General features: G+C 37.0%; 2 protein-coding genes across 2 annotated transcripts; one reads left to right on the top strand and one right to left on the bottom strand.

Moving 5' to 3' along the window:
* The first annotated feature begins 2021 nt into the window (after window positions 1-2021).
* Window positions 2022-7411, top strand: LOC108053414 (dihydrolipoyllysine-residue acetyltransferase component of pyruvate dehydrogenase complex, mitochondrial). The gene is made up of 7 exons (XM_044460135.1): window positions 2022-2376; window positions 3356-3525; window positions 3590-3973; window positions 4561-4787; window positions 6029-6377; window positions 6440-6542; window positions 6816-7411. Exons 1-7 carry the CDS (start codon window positions 2216-2218, stop codon window positions 6943-6945), a joined length of 1524 nt encoding a protein of 507 aa, XP_044316070.1. The 5' UTR covers window positions 2022-2215; the 3' UTR covers window positions 6946-7411.
* Window positions 7412-8092: 681 nt separating this feature from the next.
* On the bottom strand, window positions 8093-11737 carry LOC108048231 (retinaldehyde-binding protein 1). Its single transcript, XM_044459687.1, has 4 exons — window positions 11620-11737; window positions 11183-11445; window positions 8852-9313; window positions 8093-8411 (listed from the first exon to the last, which is right to left on the bottom strand). The coding sequence occupies exons 2-4, from the start codon at window positions 11426-11428 to the stop codon at window positions 8229-8231; spliced, it is 891 nt and encodes a 296-aa protein (XP_044315622.1). The 5' UTR covers window positions 11429-11445; window positions 11620-11737; the 3' UTR covers window positions 8093-8228.
* Between the last annotated feature and the right edge of the window lie 614 nt (window positions 11738-12351).

The raw sequence follows: 12351 nt of genomic DNA, 5'->3' as shown, positions 1-12351 counted from the left end.
TCTTCTGCTTCGGCTATTCATTTCTTTTTGCTTGTCTCTTTACAGCGTTTCAAATATAGAATATCAAGGGTCTGTCAGACGAAAACCGCCAGCAAAAAGAGAATTTGCTGAATGAAATGTAATAATTCGCCGCCAGATGACGTCACGTCCTATGTGGTCATTAGCACTCCATGTTCCAGTCCGAGACAGGCGTCCCCGAAGAGGGGCCAGGAAAATGAAATAACAGCTCCCTTTGCAAAAGTTGGTAAAAACCATAATGTGAAAGGAAAAATATCAATTTCAATATCTAAAAAGTTTTAGTTTCAAAAAACCGAATAGTTCCCCTTAAATTGTTCTCTAGATACAACAAACGCATCTGGTTCCAGTTCTCCACTCACATATGACTAATTTTGGCATTGTTATTGCATAAAATTCGCATGGCGTCATCATCAGCGCGGACAACTACAAAAGCTCACAGAGATCGTTAACCCTAAAGCGGGGACCTAAAAGACACCAGGCAAGGTCATCTCTCGTACCCCTCACCCAACCCAAAACAAAGGGGGTCGCCATTTGCTGCAGTTTTGTTGCCAGGCGGCCAAACATCTGTCTCGGGAACCGCAAAACAAAAAAAAGGAAAAAAAACCTGACTGGGCTTGGTTTTATATCTACATCTTCAACTCCAGCTCCAGTATATATGATGTTCCCCAGCTGAAAAGTCTCCTACCTTGCGCGCTAATCAGTGACCGGGGCTGGTTTTTTCATATACAGTCAGGTACCTGAAGTAGCGCGCGTGGTGCCAGACATATATCTTCATTTCCAGTCGAGTCCTCGAAACAGATCCCATGTGTATCAACTGTCTCCCATGTCTATTGTACTTCATCAGGTGCTCTGGTGTGGCAAGTAACCCGGCACATGTTGAAGTACACTCAATATGAGGCGATTTGCATACGAAAAAGTCCTACAAAAGTTATTTAAAGCTTAGCGAAATTTGAAATACAAATGATTAAAAATTTAATAATAACTCACAATTTTCTTAGTTTAAGAAAAACGTTTAGGAAGTGTGGCCCAAATATGTATTTTAATATAATTATTAAAAATAAATAGATTTGCTTAAAAAATATGTTTTATTTTTCTGGGTTTTGGCTTTTAGCGGAGAAAAATTTAAATTAGCAGCTTAAAAATATTCGTCTGAATACGTTTTTTAAGTCATAAAATACTCTTAAAAATGAATGAAGAGATTGTGTTTGATAAATAATCAAAAATGAACTTAGAACTAACAAACCGTAAAAACCATCAAAATTAATATATTTGTAAAATATATTTTTAAGTGTAAATTTAAGGTAATTGTAGATGCAAAAAATGAGTAAATAATTTAATGCCTTAATAAATGTAAAGTGCACTTAATAAATTTTTATAAATTTGCTGCAAATGGCCCAAATAATCATAGATTAAATAACAGTCTTTTAATCTGTTTAATTTTTAACCCCCTTCTCAGATTTTCAAACAGGTAGTGAGCTACATATAAAAATAGATTGTTTACGGACTGTAACAAATAATAACAAATCGCCAGTCAACGATAATGTCATTTTATTTTGACCATATATAAAGGGTTTTCTATTGATTAAAATTTAATTTATACATCATTAAGCTCAATGCTAGCACAGACTAATCTCTTTTGTTTTACCGATCTGGAGTGTGTATTAAGTAAATAATTTATTCTAAAAAAGGAAATCTTAATTAAAATTACAATTATCTTAATTTAAGCTTTTTCTTAGGAATTAATTCAGTTTGAACAGTACATAAAAAACAATCGAAAAGTTATCGTTATTAGTGCTCCGCACTATGCGATGAAAAAGAGTGACCAATAATACGTAGCGGTCATTGAAAAAGATAATTTGGGTTGAAATCCCTTCAATATGCACAGGAAATCCTTATTCCCTATATACTTTGACTGCTTTGTCAACCATTTATTGTTATTTTTTTAAGTCTAATATTTTCATATTATGTTTTTGTATTTAAGCACCGCGAAGTGTGTGGTATTTTTTGGCGTTCCGGCTGCGTTCACACTGACCTCCTTAAGGTTATCGGCATAACAATTTTGTAAATTCTCGACTTTGCCGTTTTTCGACTCGTTTCGCCAGTCAAAATTTCAACCGACGCGCCGCCGAAAGACCCATTACACCCACGCAGGATTTGGAACAGGATTTTACGGGGAGACTAACGAAAAAGGACGAAAATGCTGCGCTCCCTTGCAACAACACGAAACGAAATTGGGGCCCTTCGCTCCGTGCTCCTGCGATCGAATAACGCCACCTATATCCGCCGATCGGCCGGAAATGTCGGAGTGCGCGCCCTCAGCTGCCAGCTGATCAACTCCCGGAATCTCCAAAATATTAGGTAAAAAATCGGTACATATCTCCCCTCTTTCGTTGAGGTTAGAAATGGTTGTGTAATATTGCAAAATGCGTAGACTGCAGCGAGATTGTATGTGGGTTCATTTTTGGGGTGCTCAGGGGGCGATGATTGACAGCCCCGTGTCCAAGTATTTAGCATCGATCTCGCAAACCCCATATACACACATATATTTTTTGCGTGTGTGGTGCGTGTTCCCCTGCTGATTGGATTTATGGCCAAGGTCATATACACGCTTCCATATATCGCATGATGCGTGATAGTGTTTCGGCTGGCTGATAAGCAGGAAAATTCCGTTTAATGATTTAATAGGTCACTTTTTCGGGGCTTTTGTTTACATCTGGTGAGTGCGGGACTTAGCCTTCTATATATTTAGTACAGAAGTGTGGGTACGTAAACAACAACAAATAATCAGCTGACTGAGCGGCCATAAATTAACCGTTCGAAACTTATTAAATTATTTCTATCACGTCAAATTAGCCATCTAGCTAGTAGGAAACCATAGTAACACCTTCAATTTTTGATTGTTAAAGTAATATTTTAATTTATTTTAAATAAAATATTATATTTGTAAAATCATCTTACATTTTTATTCATATTTGTTGTATCACCTGTTTCATAAGTCATTCAATATTGATAAATATCCAACTTTAGGGAATTTATTTTCTCCTCTGATTTAGTACTACATATAGTTAACTAAACATTTTACAACTTTGTAAAAATACTCTAGCCATTCTGAATATATAAATTACACTGAAGTTCTTTCAAATCTATATATTGCTTTAAAAATCACAAACATTCCAAATCCCAAAACGTGATCCATTTATTTAATAATTAAATGCTCTTAATTTACTACTCCTTATAATTTCAAAAGACAGCAGCATAAACGATTTGCGACCTATTTGAAGAATGGCCTTCTCAAAAAATAACATTACTTAGAACTAACCTCCTTAATATCTTACAGGTCCAAACTTACCACTAGCCAACCCTTGGCCGGATGGAGCTACAACTTTGCCCGTGCCTATTCCAGCCTCCCCGAACACATCAGGGTGCCGCTGCCCGCCCTATCGCCCACCATGGAGCGCGGATCGATTGTCAGCTGGGAGAAGAAGGAGGGTGACCAACTCAACGAAGGTGGGTAGGCCGGACTCACCAATGCCGGAATCCCATGAATAATTATATGAAAATCCAATTTCAGGTGATCTGCTGTGCGAAATCGAGACCGACAAGGCCACGATGGGCTTCGAGACGCCCGAGGAAGGCTATCTGGCCAAGATCCTCATCCAGGGTGGCACCAAGGACGTGCCCGTCGGCCAACTGCTTTGCATTATTGTTCCGGACCAGGGCAGCGTAGCGGCCTTTGCGAATTTCAAGGACGACCCATCCGCCGCACCACCAGCTGCTCCGGCAGCCGCTCCAGCGCCAGCAGCTGCAGCAGCACCACCACCACCTGCTCCGGCTCCAGTAGCAGCCGTCCCCGCCCCAGCTCCAGCCGCTGCTCCAGCTGCAGCAGGTACAGGCCGTGTGTATGCCAGCCCGATGGCCAAGCGACTAGCCGAGGCACAACAGCTGCGTTTACAAGGTTGTTCAATCCCAACTAATGCCACTCTATTCTATTTATCCCGTCCGATATCGTTCTGCATGCACTGCCTGACTAAAACCATCGCAATCCATTACTGAATTTGGAAGTATTCAGGTCTTTAAATGCAAGGTCTATTAGAATAGTTTTATCTGTAATGTTAAGATAGTATCAGCATACTCGGATAGAAATAGTTGTTCAAGCTTTTTTTAACTAGGAACATTTTTTTTATAAAGTTGTAGAAAGGAAAAGGTATGAAGGTTTTTGTCACTTAAAACAGTTAGTTTTTATAATGCTTTATAATTATTTATTTTATAGCTTTAAAAATTGTATATTTCGAAATTCTTATCTAAAACAAAACGCGTTGCAAAGTCTACAATAGTATAGATACAATATTTCAACATTTAATGAAATAAGCTTTATTGGATTGCATTTTTTTAGAATATTTATAATAGGTTAAATGGTTTTTAGCTAGTTTTGTTTCTGGCATGAAAAACTTTCCTATCACACAATCCAAAAAAAACCCACACCTTTCCATTTATCGCCCCAGTCCAAATGTTCTGTTACTAATCCGCGGCTTTTGTGTGCAGGCAAGGGCAGTGGAGTCCATGGCTCAATTAAATCTGGTGATCTTGCAGGCCAGTCTGCGGCAGCCAAGCCAGCTGCTGCGGCTCCTGCCAAGGCTCCGAGGGCAGCCGGAGCTCGGTTCGAGGACATCCCTGTGACCAACATGCGGGCTGTTATCGCCAAGCGCCTTCTGGAGTCCAAGACCCAACTGCCTCACTACTACGTCACCGTGCAATGCCAAGTGGATAAGGTGAGTGATTGCTTTATCTATTAGAAATGCGTAGAAATTGTTCCTTGCAATTTTTGTATTTATTGTTTCATATTTAAGAAGCCTTATAACCTTTACATTTTTATTTCAACTGAATTTATTTGATATTTTAGTGCATAACAAAAATATTAAATCATGAATTATCTTGTTATTTTTTTTTCCCAACAACTTTTTTATAAGGTAATGATGTGCATTTTTAATTAAGAGAGTGTGCCATAGAATTTTTGAACAGCCCGATGAATATTGTAGGCAAACCAATTAATTTCCAAAAGATAATCCCCTTCTGGAAAAGGTAGAATCTTTGTAATTTGATTATTTACAATATTTGTGCTTAACTTGTCGAAAATAATGTCATGCTGAAAAAAAAAAATAATATTTATTATTTGGTATATGTCATATTAATATGGCACTTACGTCATACGGACAGGAATGGTTTATATTTGAGGAAGAAGTAATAAAATCATAAAAGAATTTATTAATTGGGAAAGTATTAGGACTTTTCATAAACTTGCAGGCGTCAACTGTGACGTTATATAGAAATGGCTTATAGCCATTAAACCGTTTTTGCAATACTAAATTGACCTAAAAGAGAGGAAGAGCTCCATATTAAATCGTGTTAATTTTGTCGTATGCTTACCTTTGCATCAGTAACAGTTTTCTTTAATGAATATTTTGCAGATAAATATTTATAGGTGCGATTTATCGATTTAAGATAGCAATATTCAAATTCTCCAAAGTCCTTGTCTGTGGAATTACATTTACAGTTTGTAAACTCCCACCTGGAAGAAATCTTTAACACAATTCACACCTATGATTTTTATACTGTTTTGACAGCCCATTACGTACTTTTAAAATAAAATACAGGATTACAAAGATCTGAAGCCAAATGCGACCCATTTTGAATCACCAACAGTTCAAATGAATTTAGAATTTTATTCGCATTGTTACTCAGTCGTAAACTATTTAAACGAAATACTAATTAAAAAACGATTAAAAATTGATGCATTTGATTAGGCATGACACGGGTTTTTAACCATTTGGACTGAATCTTAATTAAAAATCAAAAGTATTTGTAATATTCAAAATAAAAATGCTTTAATGGGAATACTAAATTTTATTTCGTAAGTATGTAGGAACATCCTCAATATGTTCTAAATGAGTCTTTTTTATAAGCCTTAATTTGCATTGAAAAAGTGAAGTAAAAACTGTGTCTTAAATTGCAGCTTTTGAAGTTCCGTGCGAAGGTGAACAAGAAGTACGAGAAACAGGGCGCCCGCGTTTCTGTGAACGACTTCATTATCAAGGCCGTCGCCATTGCCAGTCTCAGGGTTCCGGAGGCAAACTCCGCCTGGATGGACACTGTTATCCGGCAGTATGACGATGTCGATGTATCGGTGGCCGTCTCCACAGACAAGGGCCTGATCACCCCGATTGTCTTCAATGCCGACCGCAAGGGTGTTTTGGAAATATCCAAGGATGTCAAGGCGCTGGCAGCCAAGGCACGCGACAACAAACTGCAGCCTCATGAGTTCCAGGGCGGCACCATCTCGGTGTCCAACCTGGGCATGTTCGGTAGGCGATTTGATTATGATACCTGATTTGAATTTATTAATATACATTTAATCCTTTTATAGGTGTGAACCAGTTTGCTGCCGTGATTAATCCCCCTCAATCGTGCATCCTCGCCATTGGCACCACAACGAAACAGTTGGTTGCGGATCCAGACAGTGTAAAGGGGTAAGATTAAAAAGCAGTAAAATATAATAACCCAAAAAAATACGAAAGTGTTAAAAAAAAAAAATTTTGGTCGGTTTCTTACATAAGTTGTCTGATATTTACAGTTATGTAAGAGCTTTATTATCCAATCTGTCAAATATTATAGTTCCATAACTGAAATTTTTTTTTTTTTTGAATAGCTTCTTTATTTACTTTTAAACAAGCTATATAACATAAAGAGTTTTTCTTTTTTCTTTTCCAAAACATATATTGACTACCTTCATTACATTTCAGTTTCAAGGAGGTCAACGTTCTGACCGTTACCCTGAGTGCTGATCATCGCGTGGTGGATGGGGCTGTTGCTGCCAGGTGGCTGCAGCACTTCCGCGACTACGTGGAGGATCCGTCCAATATGGTATTGTAAACGGACTGGCACGACCCATCACCTTTAGAGACTCCAACGAAAAACAAATAAGGATAACCAAATTAGCAACCTCTCTTTAAGCGAGGAGTTTCGGTCGAAATGGATGTGTGGATTCTAATCGGTGTTACATTTGTAAAGTTTTAAATTGGATTTAACTCATACCATTTTATCACACATATATATATATATATAGAAATTTAATTGTGTAATATTTGATGTAGTTAATGCTGGTGAATGTTCGCCATCGTTGCCATGATTGTAGAAAGAACACAAAATACTTGAATGATATTCGAATTAACTCACTGAAACAGCTGTAAATTTCCGTTTGATATGCAAATCTTTTTGTATGCTTTGTTCGCATATGTTGATCATGATCGAGTATGAAAATGAAGGTAGTTAAAAGTCCAAAGACGCGTTGAATAAACCTAAAACACACTCACATGAACTAGCCAATTCATAAAATAAATTGGAGTTTTAATTTAATGTCGATGGGGGTTTTTTGTAGAGCCTTGCTCCCTTTGAAAATTAAGGAAGAGCATCAATTAAATATGGGATGATCTCCTCGTTGTAAAAAAGGTGAATGTTTGCGTTGCTTAAACTGGTCTGATTATTGCGGAGTTGAAATTTTGAATTGAAAAAGTTGGTACGATCAAGGTTTTAAAGATATTCAGTAGTGAAATCTTCTGTAAAAACAAAGAACGAACGTTGACTTAATACCGTCCATTGAAGCCAGAATGATTGCCATAGGTGCTATATAGATATAGATGCTATATCAACTTAAGGGATATTTATAAAATGATATAAAACCATCATATAATACAAAAAACATTATTAATATACATAATTCATTGAAACAACCAAATGTATCAATTTACATATAAAAAATTCAATCTTGGAGTCTTATATTGATGGCTTTACATAGCGCGAAAACATAACGGCCAGTATAGCAGACAGTCAACTGTACCATATGGTCAATAGGGTCGGAAATGTCTCCTTTATTGAGTTATGATTGAAATAATTAAAAAATTATTTGAAGAAACGAACTTGAATATATTTTATATCTTCCCACTAGTCCAACTTGAATCTTTGCTTCTTAAGTTACCACCCATAAATCAGTATCCGTATTAAATATGCATTTTCTCAGGGATTTAAAGTATTATGTTACTAGTTTATTGCCAAAATGTTACGAACTAAGCAAACACAAGTTGCAAGTATTTACAAGCATAAAGTTAAGCTAATGTCAGTAGGATGTGGTGGTTTCGTGGAGAGTTGGAATGGGGCAATCACCACTGGGCGGGGCCCAACTGGCTCCAATCGGCCACGTACTGGGCCTGCTTCTCCAAAGCGGGGAACCACTCAACGCCGCCGTAGTCGATGGCGGGCAGAGCGCCCTTGTAGTTGGCGGGCAGGATGGAGGGATCGAGGAACTTCTGCAGCGACTTCATGTCACTGCCGTGGAAGTGCATCTGTCGGAGAAAAGCAAAAGAAAATAAATTATTTAAATTAAAAATAAAATGAAAAATTTGAGTAGTTCATGCCTCTATAATTTTTTTGTTAAATTGTAATATGTCCTTTTTTTAAAGCAACCTATGATTGTACATTCATTACTTTTATCTCATTCTGTGGTATCGTCATATACTGAGAAATGCACATTCATTTTTATTTTTAAGGGAGTTTTCTTTAAATGCTTTTGCCTCTGCCTCAATGTAATTTTAATTTAATTTCTGAAATGATTTTTCTTGAAAGAAAATTCCTCATATTTTAACATTAATTATTTGTAGTTTTTTAAGAGTCATCGTTACTTTTAAATTAATTTAAGAGTCTACTTTGTTCTCGATTTAGTGGAGACAATATGTTGCCTAATTTTGAGGGCAGGAGGAAAATTTTTAATGAAAAATTTACTCACCCTCTTGTTCAGCTTCTCCTTGACGAATGGCTTAAATAGCGACCAGACCATGTTAAAGATGAACGGCTGCTTCACGAAATGCACCTCCTTCATGCGGAGGGGCATAGCTTCCTGGATGAATGTGAGCAATCGCTTGGAGAAGCTCGGCGACAGGGCCCTCACCTGCTTCATGGACAGTCCTTCGAAGTCCATGATGCAGACCACGCCCCTCACTTGGGTCTCCTCCTCCAATTGGGCGGCCAGATGGACCATATATAGCATTCTAAACATATCATCGCTGGTAATCTCGCTGGGATCCCAAAGCTTGCCACAGTTCACGATCAGGACTCGACGACCCTTCTGATCGCAATTTCTCAGCACATTGATCACACTGCCCTTCACGAATTTCTCCTTGACCTGTTCAACCAATAGTCCTCGGATCAGAGGGGCATAATCCTTTCGGAAGGCTGCTGTGGTTTTCATCTACAAATAAAGGACAATTATTAATGGTTGATAAATTGCAATGTATTATTAATGGTAGTTAAATAGAGTATAGTACAGTCTAAAATTTAAACTTAAGATCTCTAGTGTAATTAAAAAGAACGTTTAGCAACAAACAAAATGTTGTTAGTACCAAATAAAACTGACAATGTTTTGCTTTTAAAATAAAATTGTGTAATTGCCACGATAAATCTTTGCACCTGTGACGCATATTCCTTAAGGAAGTATTTCATCTGTTGGCAAGTGTGACATTGTTATATTAAAACCCATTGGTGATAAGTAAGTGACCGTTGACCAGAACTATAAAATGGCCATATAAGTTATGCGGCTTCCTATGATGATAAATACAAAATGGACGACATTCGATTTTTATGGCCTGATTCAGTCAAAATATAAGTGATTGTACATTCTACATTTATAAAGAGAATCCGATCTGATCGGAATCGGGTCCGCTTATCAGGGGCTTCTCTGCCTGGTCAGCGAGTTCAAAAGCAAAAAGTTATCAGCAGACTGTAAACGATCTTGTTGTTGGCTTTTATTTCAGATCGCATGTTTCTTAGTTTACAATATCCCATATATTATCTCACCCGGACTATAAATGAGGTGGCAATTTTCAGGCGAACGTTATTTGCAATAAATTTATAAATTATTACATACCATTATGTTAACATTATGAGGATATTTTAATGATAATAAATACTCTCATAAAATAGTGCTTAATTTTAATAACGAGTTGAAAAAAAATGAGTTTTTGTAAAATTTTAACATTATGAAGAATAGCTTAATGTAATAAATACTCTCATAAAATGTTAGCATTATGAAGGAAAATGATTATAAATACTCTCAAAAATTTTTGTAATAAAGTAATAACTGAAAACTTTGAATATCGATTAAATATGTCCTTTTTTATTAGCAAGTTAACCAAATATAGGATTTTGGTATTATTTTATATTTTTTATTTATATTTAAATACTCAATAATTTTATTGTTCCATTGAAACTCTCATATATGTGTGTTTTAATTTATTCGCTTATTACTTCTTGTGCACTTGCTTGAACTTAGGTTATAGACCCCGTTTGAATAGATTTGAAGTGGGGAATGTTTGCTGGCGATAATACTGTACGAGACGTTCTAAACATTTGATAATCTCTCAAACGTTGAACAAAATATCAAGTCACTTGTGTTGCCGGTGTTGATAAGCAAAAGCCATTGAATTTTGTTTCTAAGGCGGACGATTCAATTTGAGTTCGAGATGCTAAATAAACTGCAGTCATATGCAAAGCGAGGAAATTATTGTCGACTGCTGATAACAATGGAATAGTGATAAATTGATAGAAAGAATAGGCTTTAAGAAATTAAACAAATTGCTAATTATTAAGTGAGCATGAAATTATTATTTCCCTCTTGTTTTCTAACAAGATTCACATAATAATAAAATTGAATTGATTTATTGATAAACAAAAACTACCGTATAGATTTATAGCCCTAAGTTATAAAGCATTAATGATATTTTTGACACTTTATATTAGTTTTAAGGTGTTTAAAACGGATTTGAAGATATTAAAAATGCAGTTTTCTATTAAAGCTGGATCACAAAAAAGGATTCATGATTTTTAAAACATTTTGCTTGGAGTTTCTTAAACGTGTGTTATGCAATTTAATAAATTATTTTAGTAGCATGATTGCGTTTAAATAAAAATGTTATTAAATGAGGACTCAGGATCCATTACTCTTCGAAAATAAATAGTTCTCTTTTCAGATTTCCAGTCACTTTTCACTTTTATAAAATACTAATATCCCTATAATTGTTGTACTTTATCACGTTACACTGATTGCTTTAATGGTACGCACCTTTTCCAAGGCTCCCTCGGGATAAAAGTGGCAGACGCGAAGGAAGACTGTGAGGAAGGCGTCGTCGTCCTTGTAGTTCAACTCGGGCGTGGCCTTGAGCAGCTCCCGCAGCTTGATGATGGCCTCCGCCTTGACTTCGTCGGTTTCCCGCAGTTCCACCCGGGCGATTTCCACGGTCTCCGGCTTCATATAGCCCAGGCGCAAGTTAAAGGCCTCATTAGTGATATCGGTGGTGTCGGTTGCCATTTTCTATTTGTTGGGGCCTGCGTGTTGGATTTTGGAAAATGCGTTCTATGTTAGTCTAACTGATCACTGATTGCCAGACGAAAATTGCAGGTTAATTCGGGGTAAATTGGCAGCACCAGCACTTTTGAATCGATTTGTTTGGACAATCTAATCTTCCCCGATTATCCTGAGTATTAATGTTGTTTATTTACCTAAGGCGAAGTCTAATGATTTTCACTCTTTGAAAGTTTTTCAGCGTTATTTAGTTTTGCTTCCTCGCGACTCGTGCGATTCGAGTCAACTGAAATTCGGTTTGCCTTTGGAAACCCTTGTGAGTTAACTTCTATATTATATATCAGCCGAACGACAGCAACGACGTCGACGTCGGCGATAAAGTAGCGCTGCAGCAGAGGCGATCGCGGCCGTCTTGACTCAACTTCCATTTCCATTCCTATCCCTTATCTTTTAGACTAATGGCGATGAGCTTCAAAACAGAACAGAGCAAAAATAACAAAAAACACACCAAAATCAGAAAAAAAGGTCATCATTTCGGCTGTCAATCACCTTACGCCTTTAACCCTCGGGCATCTCCATTGAACCCCCGTCTAGGCCTGAAATCCGACTTTCAACTCAGTTCCGAGTTTTGGGTAGTTTCGACATTGATCGTGATGTTTACACGCGTCTGGAGTCTTGAACCTTACTTTAAATCACCTTTACCTCTAATTTACCTTTGCTACATCTCCACTTCGCTCGCAGCACGTAATAAAAAAGTCAAATTTGTCAAAAGAAATATAAATATCAATTAACAGCGAAAAAAAGGTTATACCAGCCTATTGACAGCGGAAACAGCGCACTGTTTATGAAGCCGCTCATAATACTCATAAAGCATCACGATTATGCCCATTACCACTTTCTGGTACCCTGTAATCACTTCACCCGCTAAA

The sequence above is a fragment of the Drosophila rhopaloa genome, unplaced genomic scaffold (genome assembly GCF_018152115.1).
Source record: "Drosophila rhopaloa isolate 14029-0021.01 unplaced genomic scaffold, ASM1815211v1 contig_2, whole genome shotgun sequence".
In the NCBI taxonomy this organism is placed as follows: Eukaryota; Metazoa; Arthropoda; class Insecta; order Diptera; family Drosophilidae; genus Drosophila; species Drosophila rhopaloa.
The sequence above is the reverse complement of the archived record's forward strand: the minus strand, read 5'-3'. Positions and strand labels throughout refer to the sequence as shown.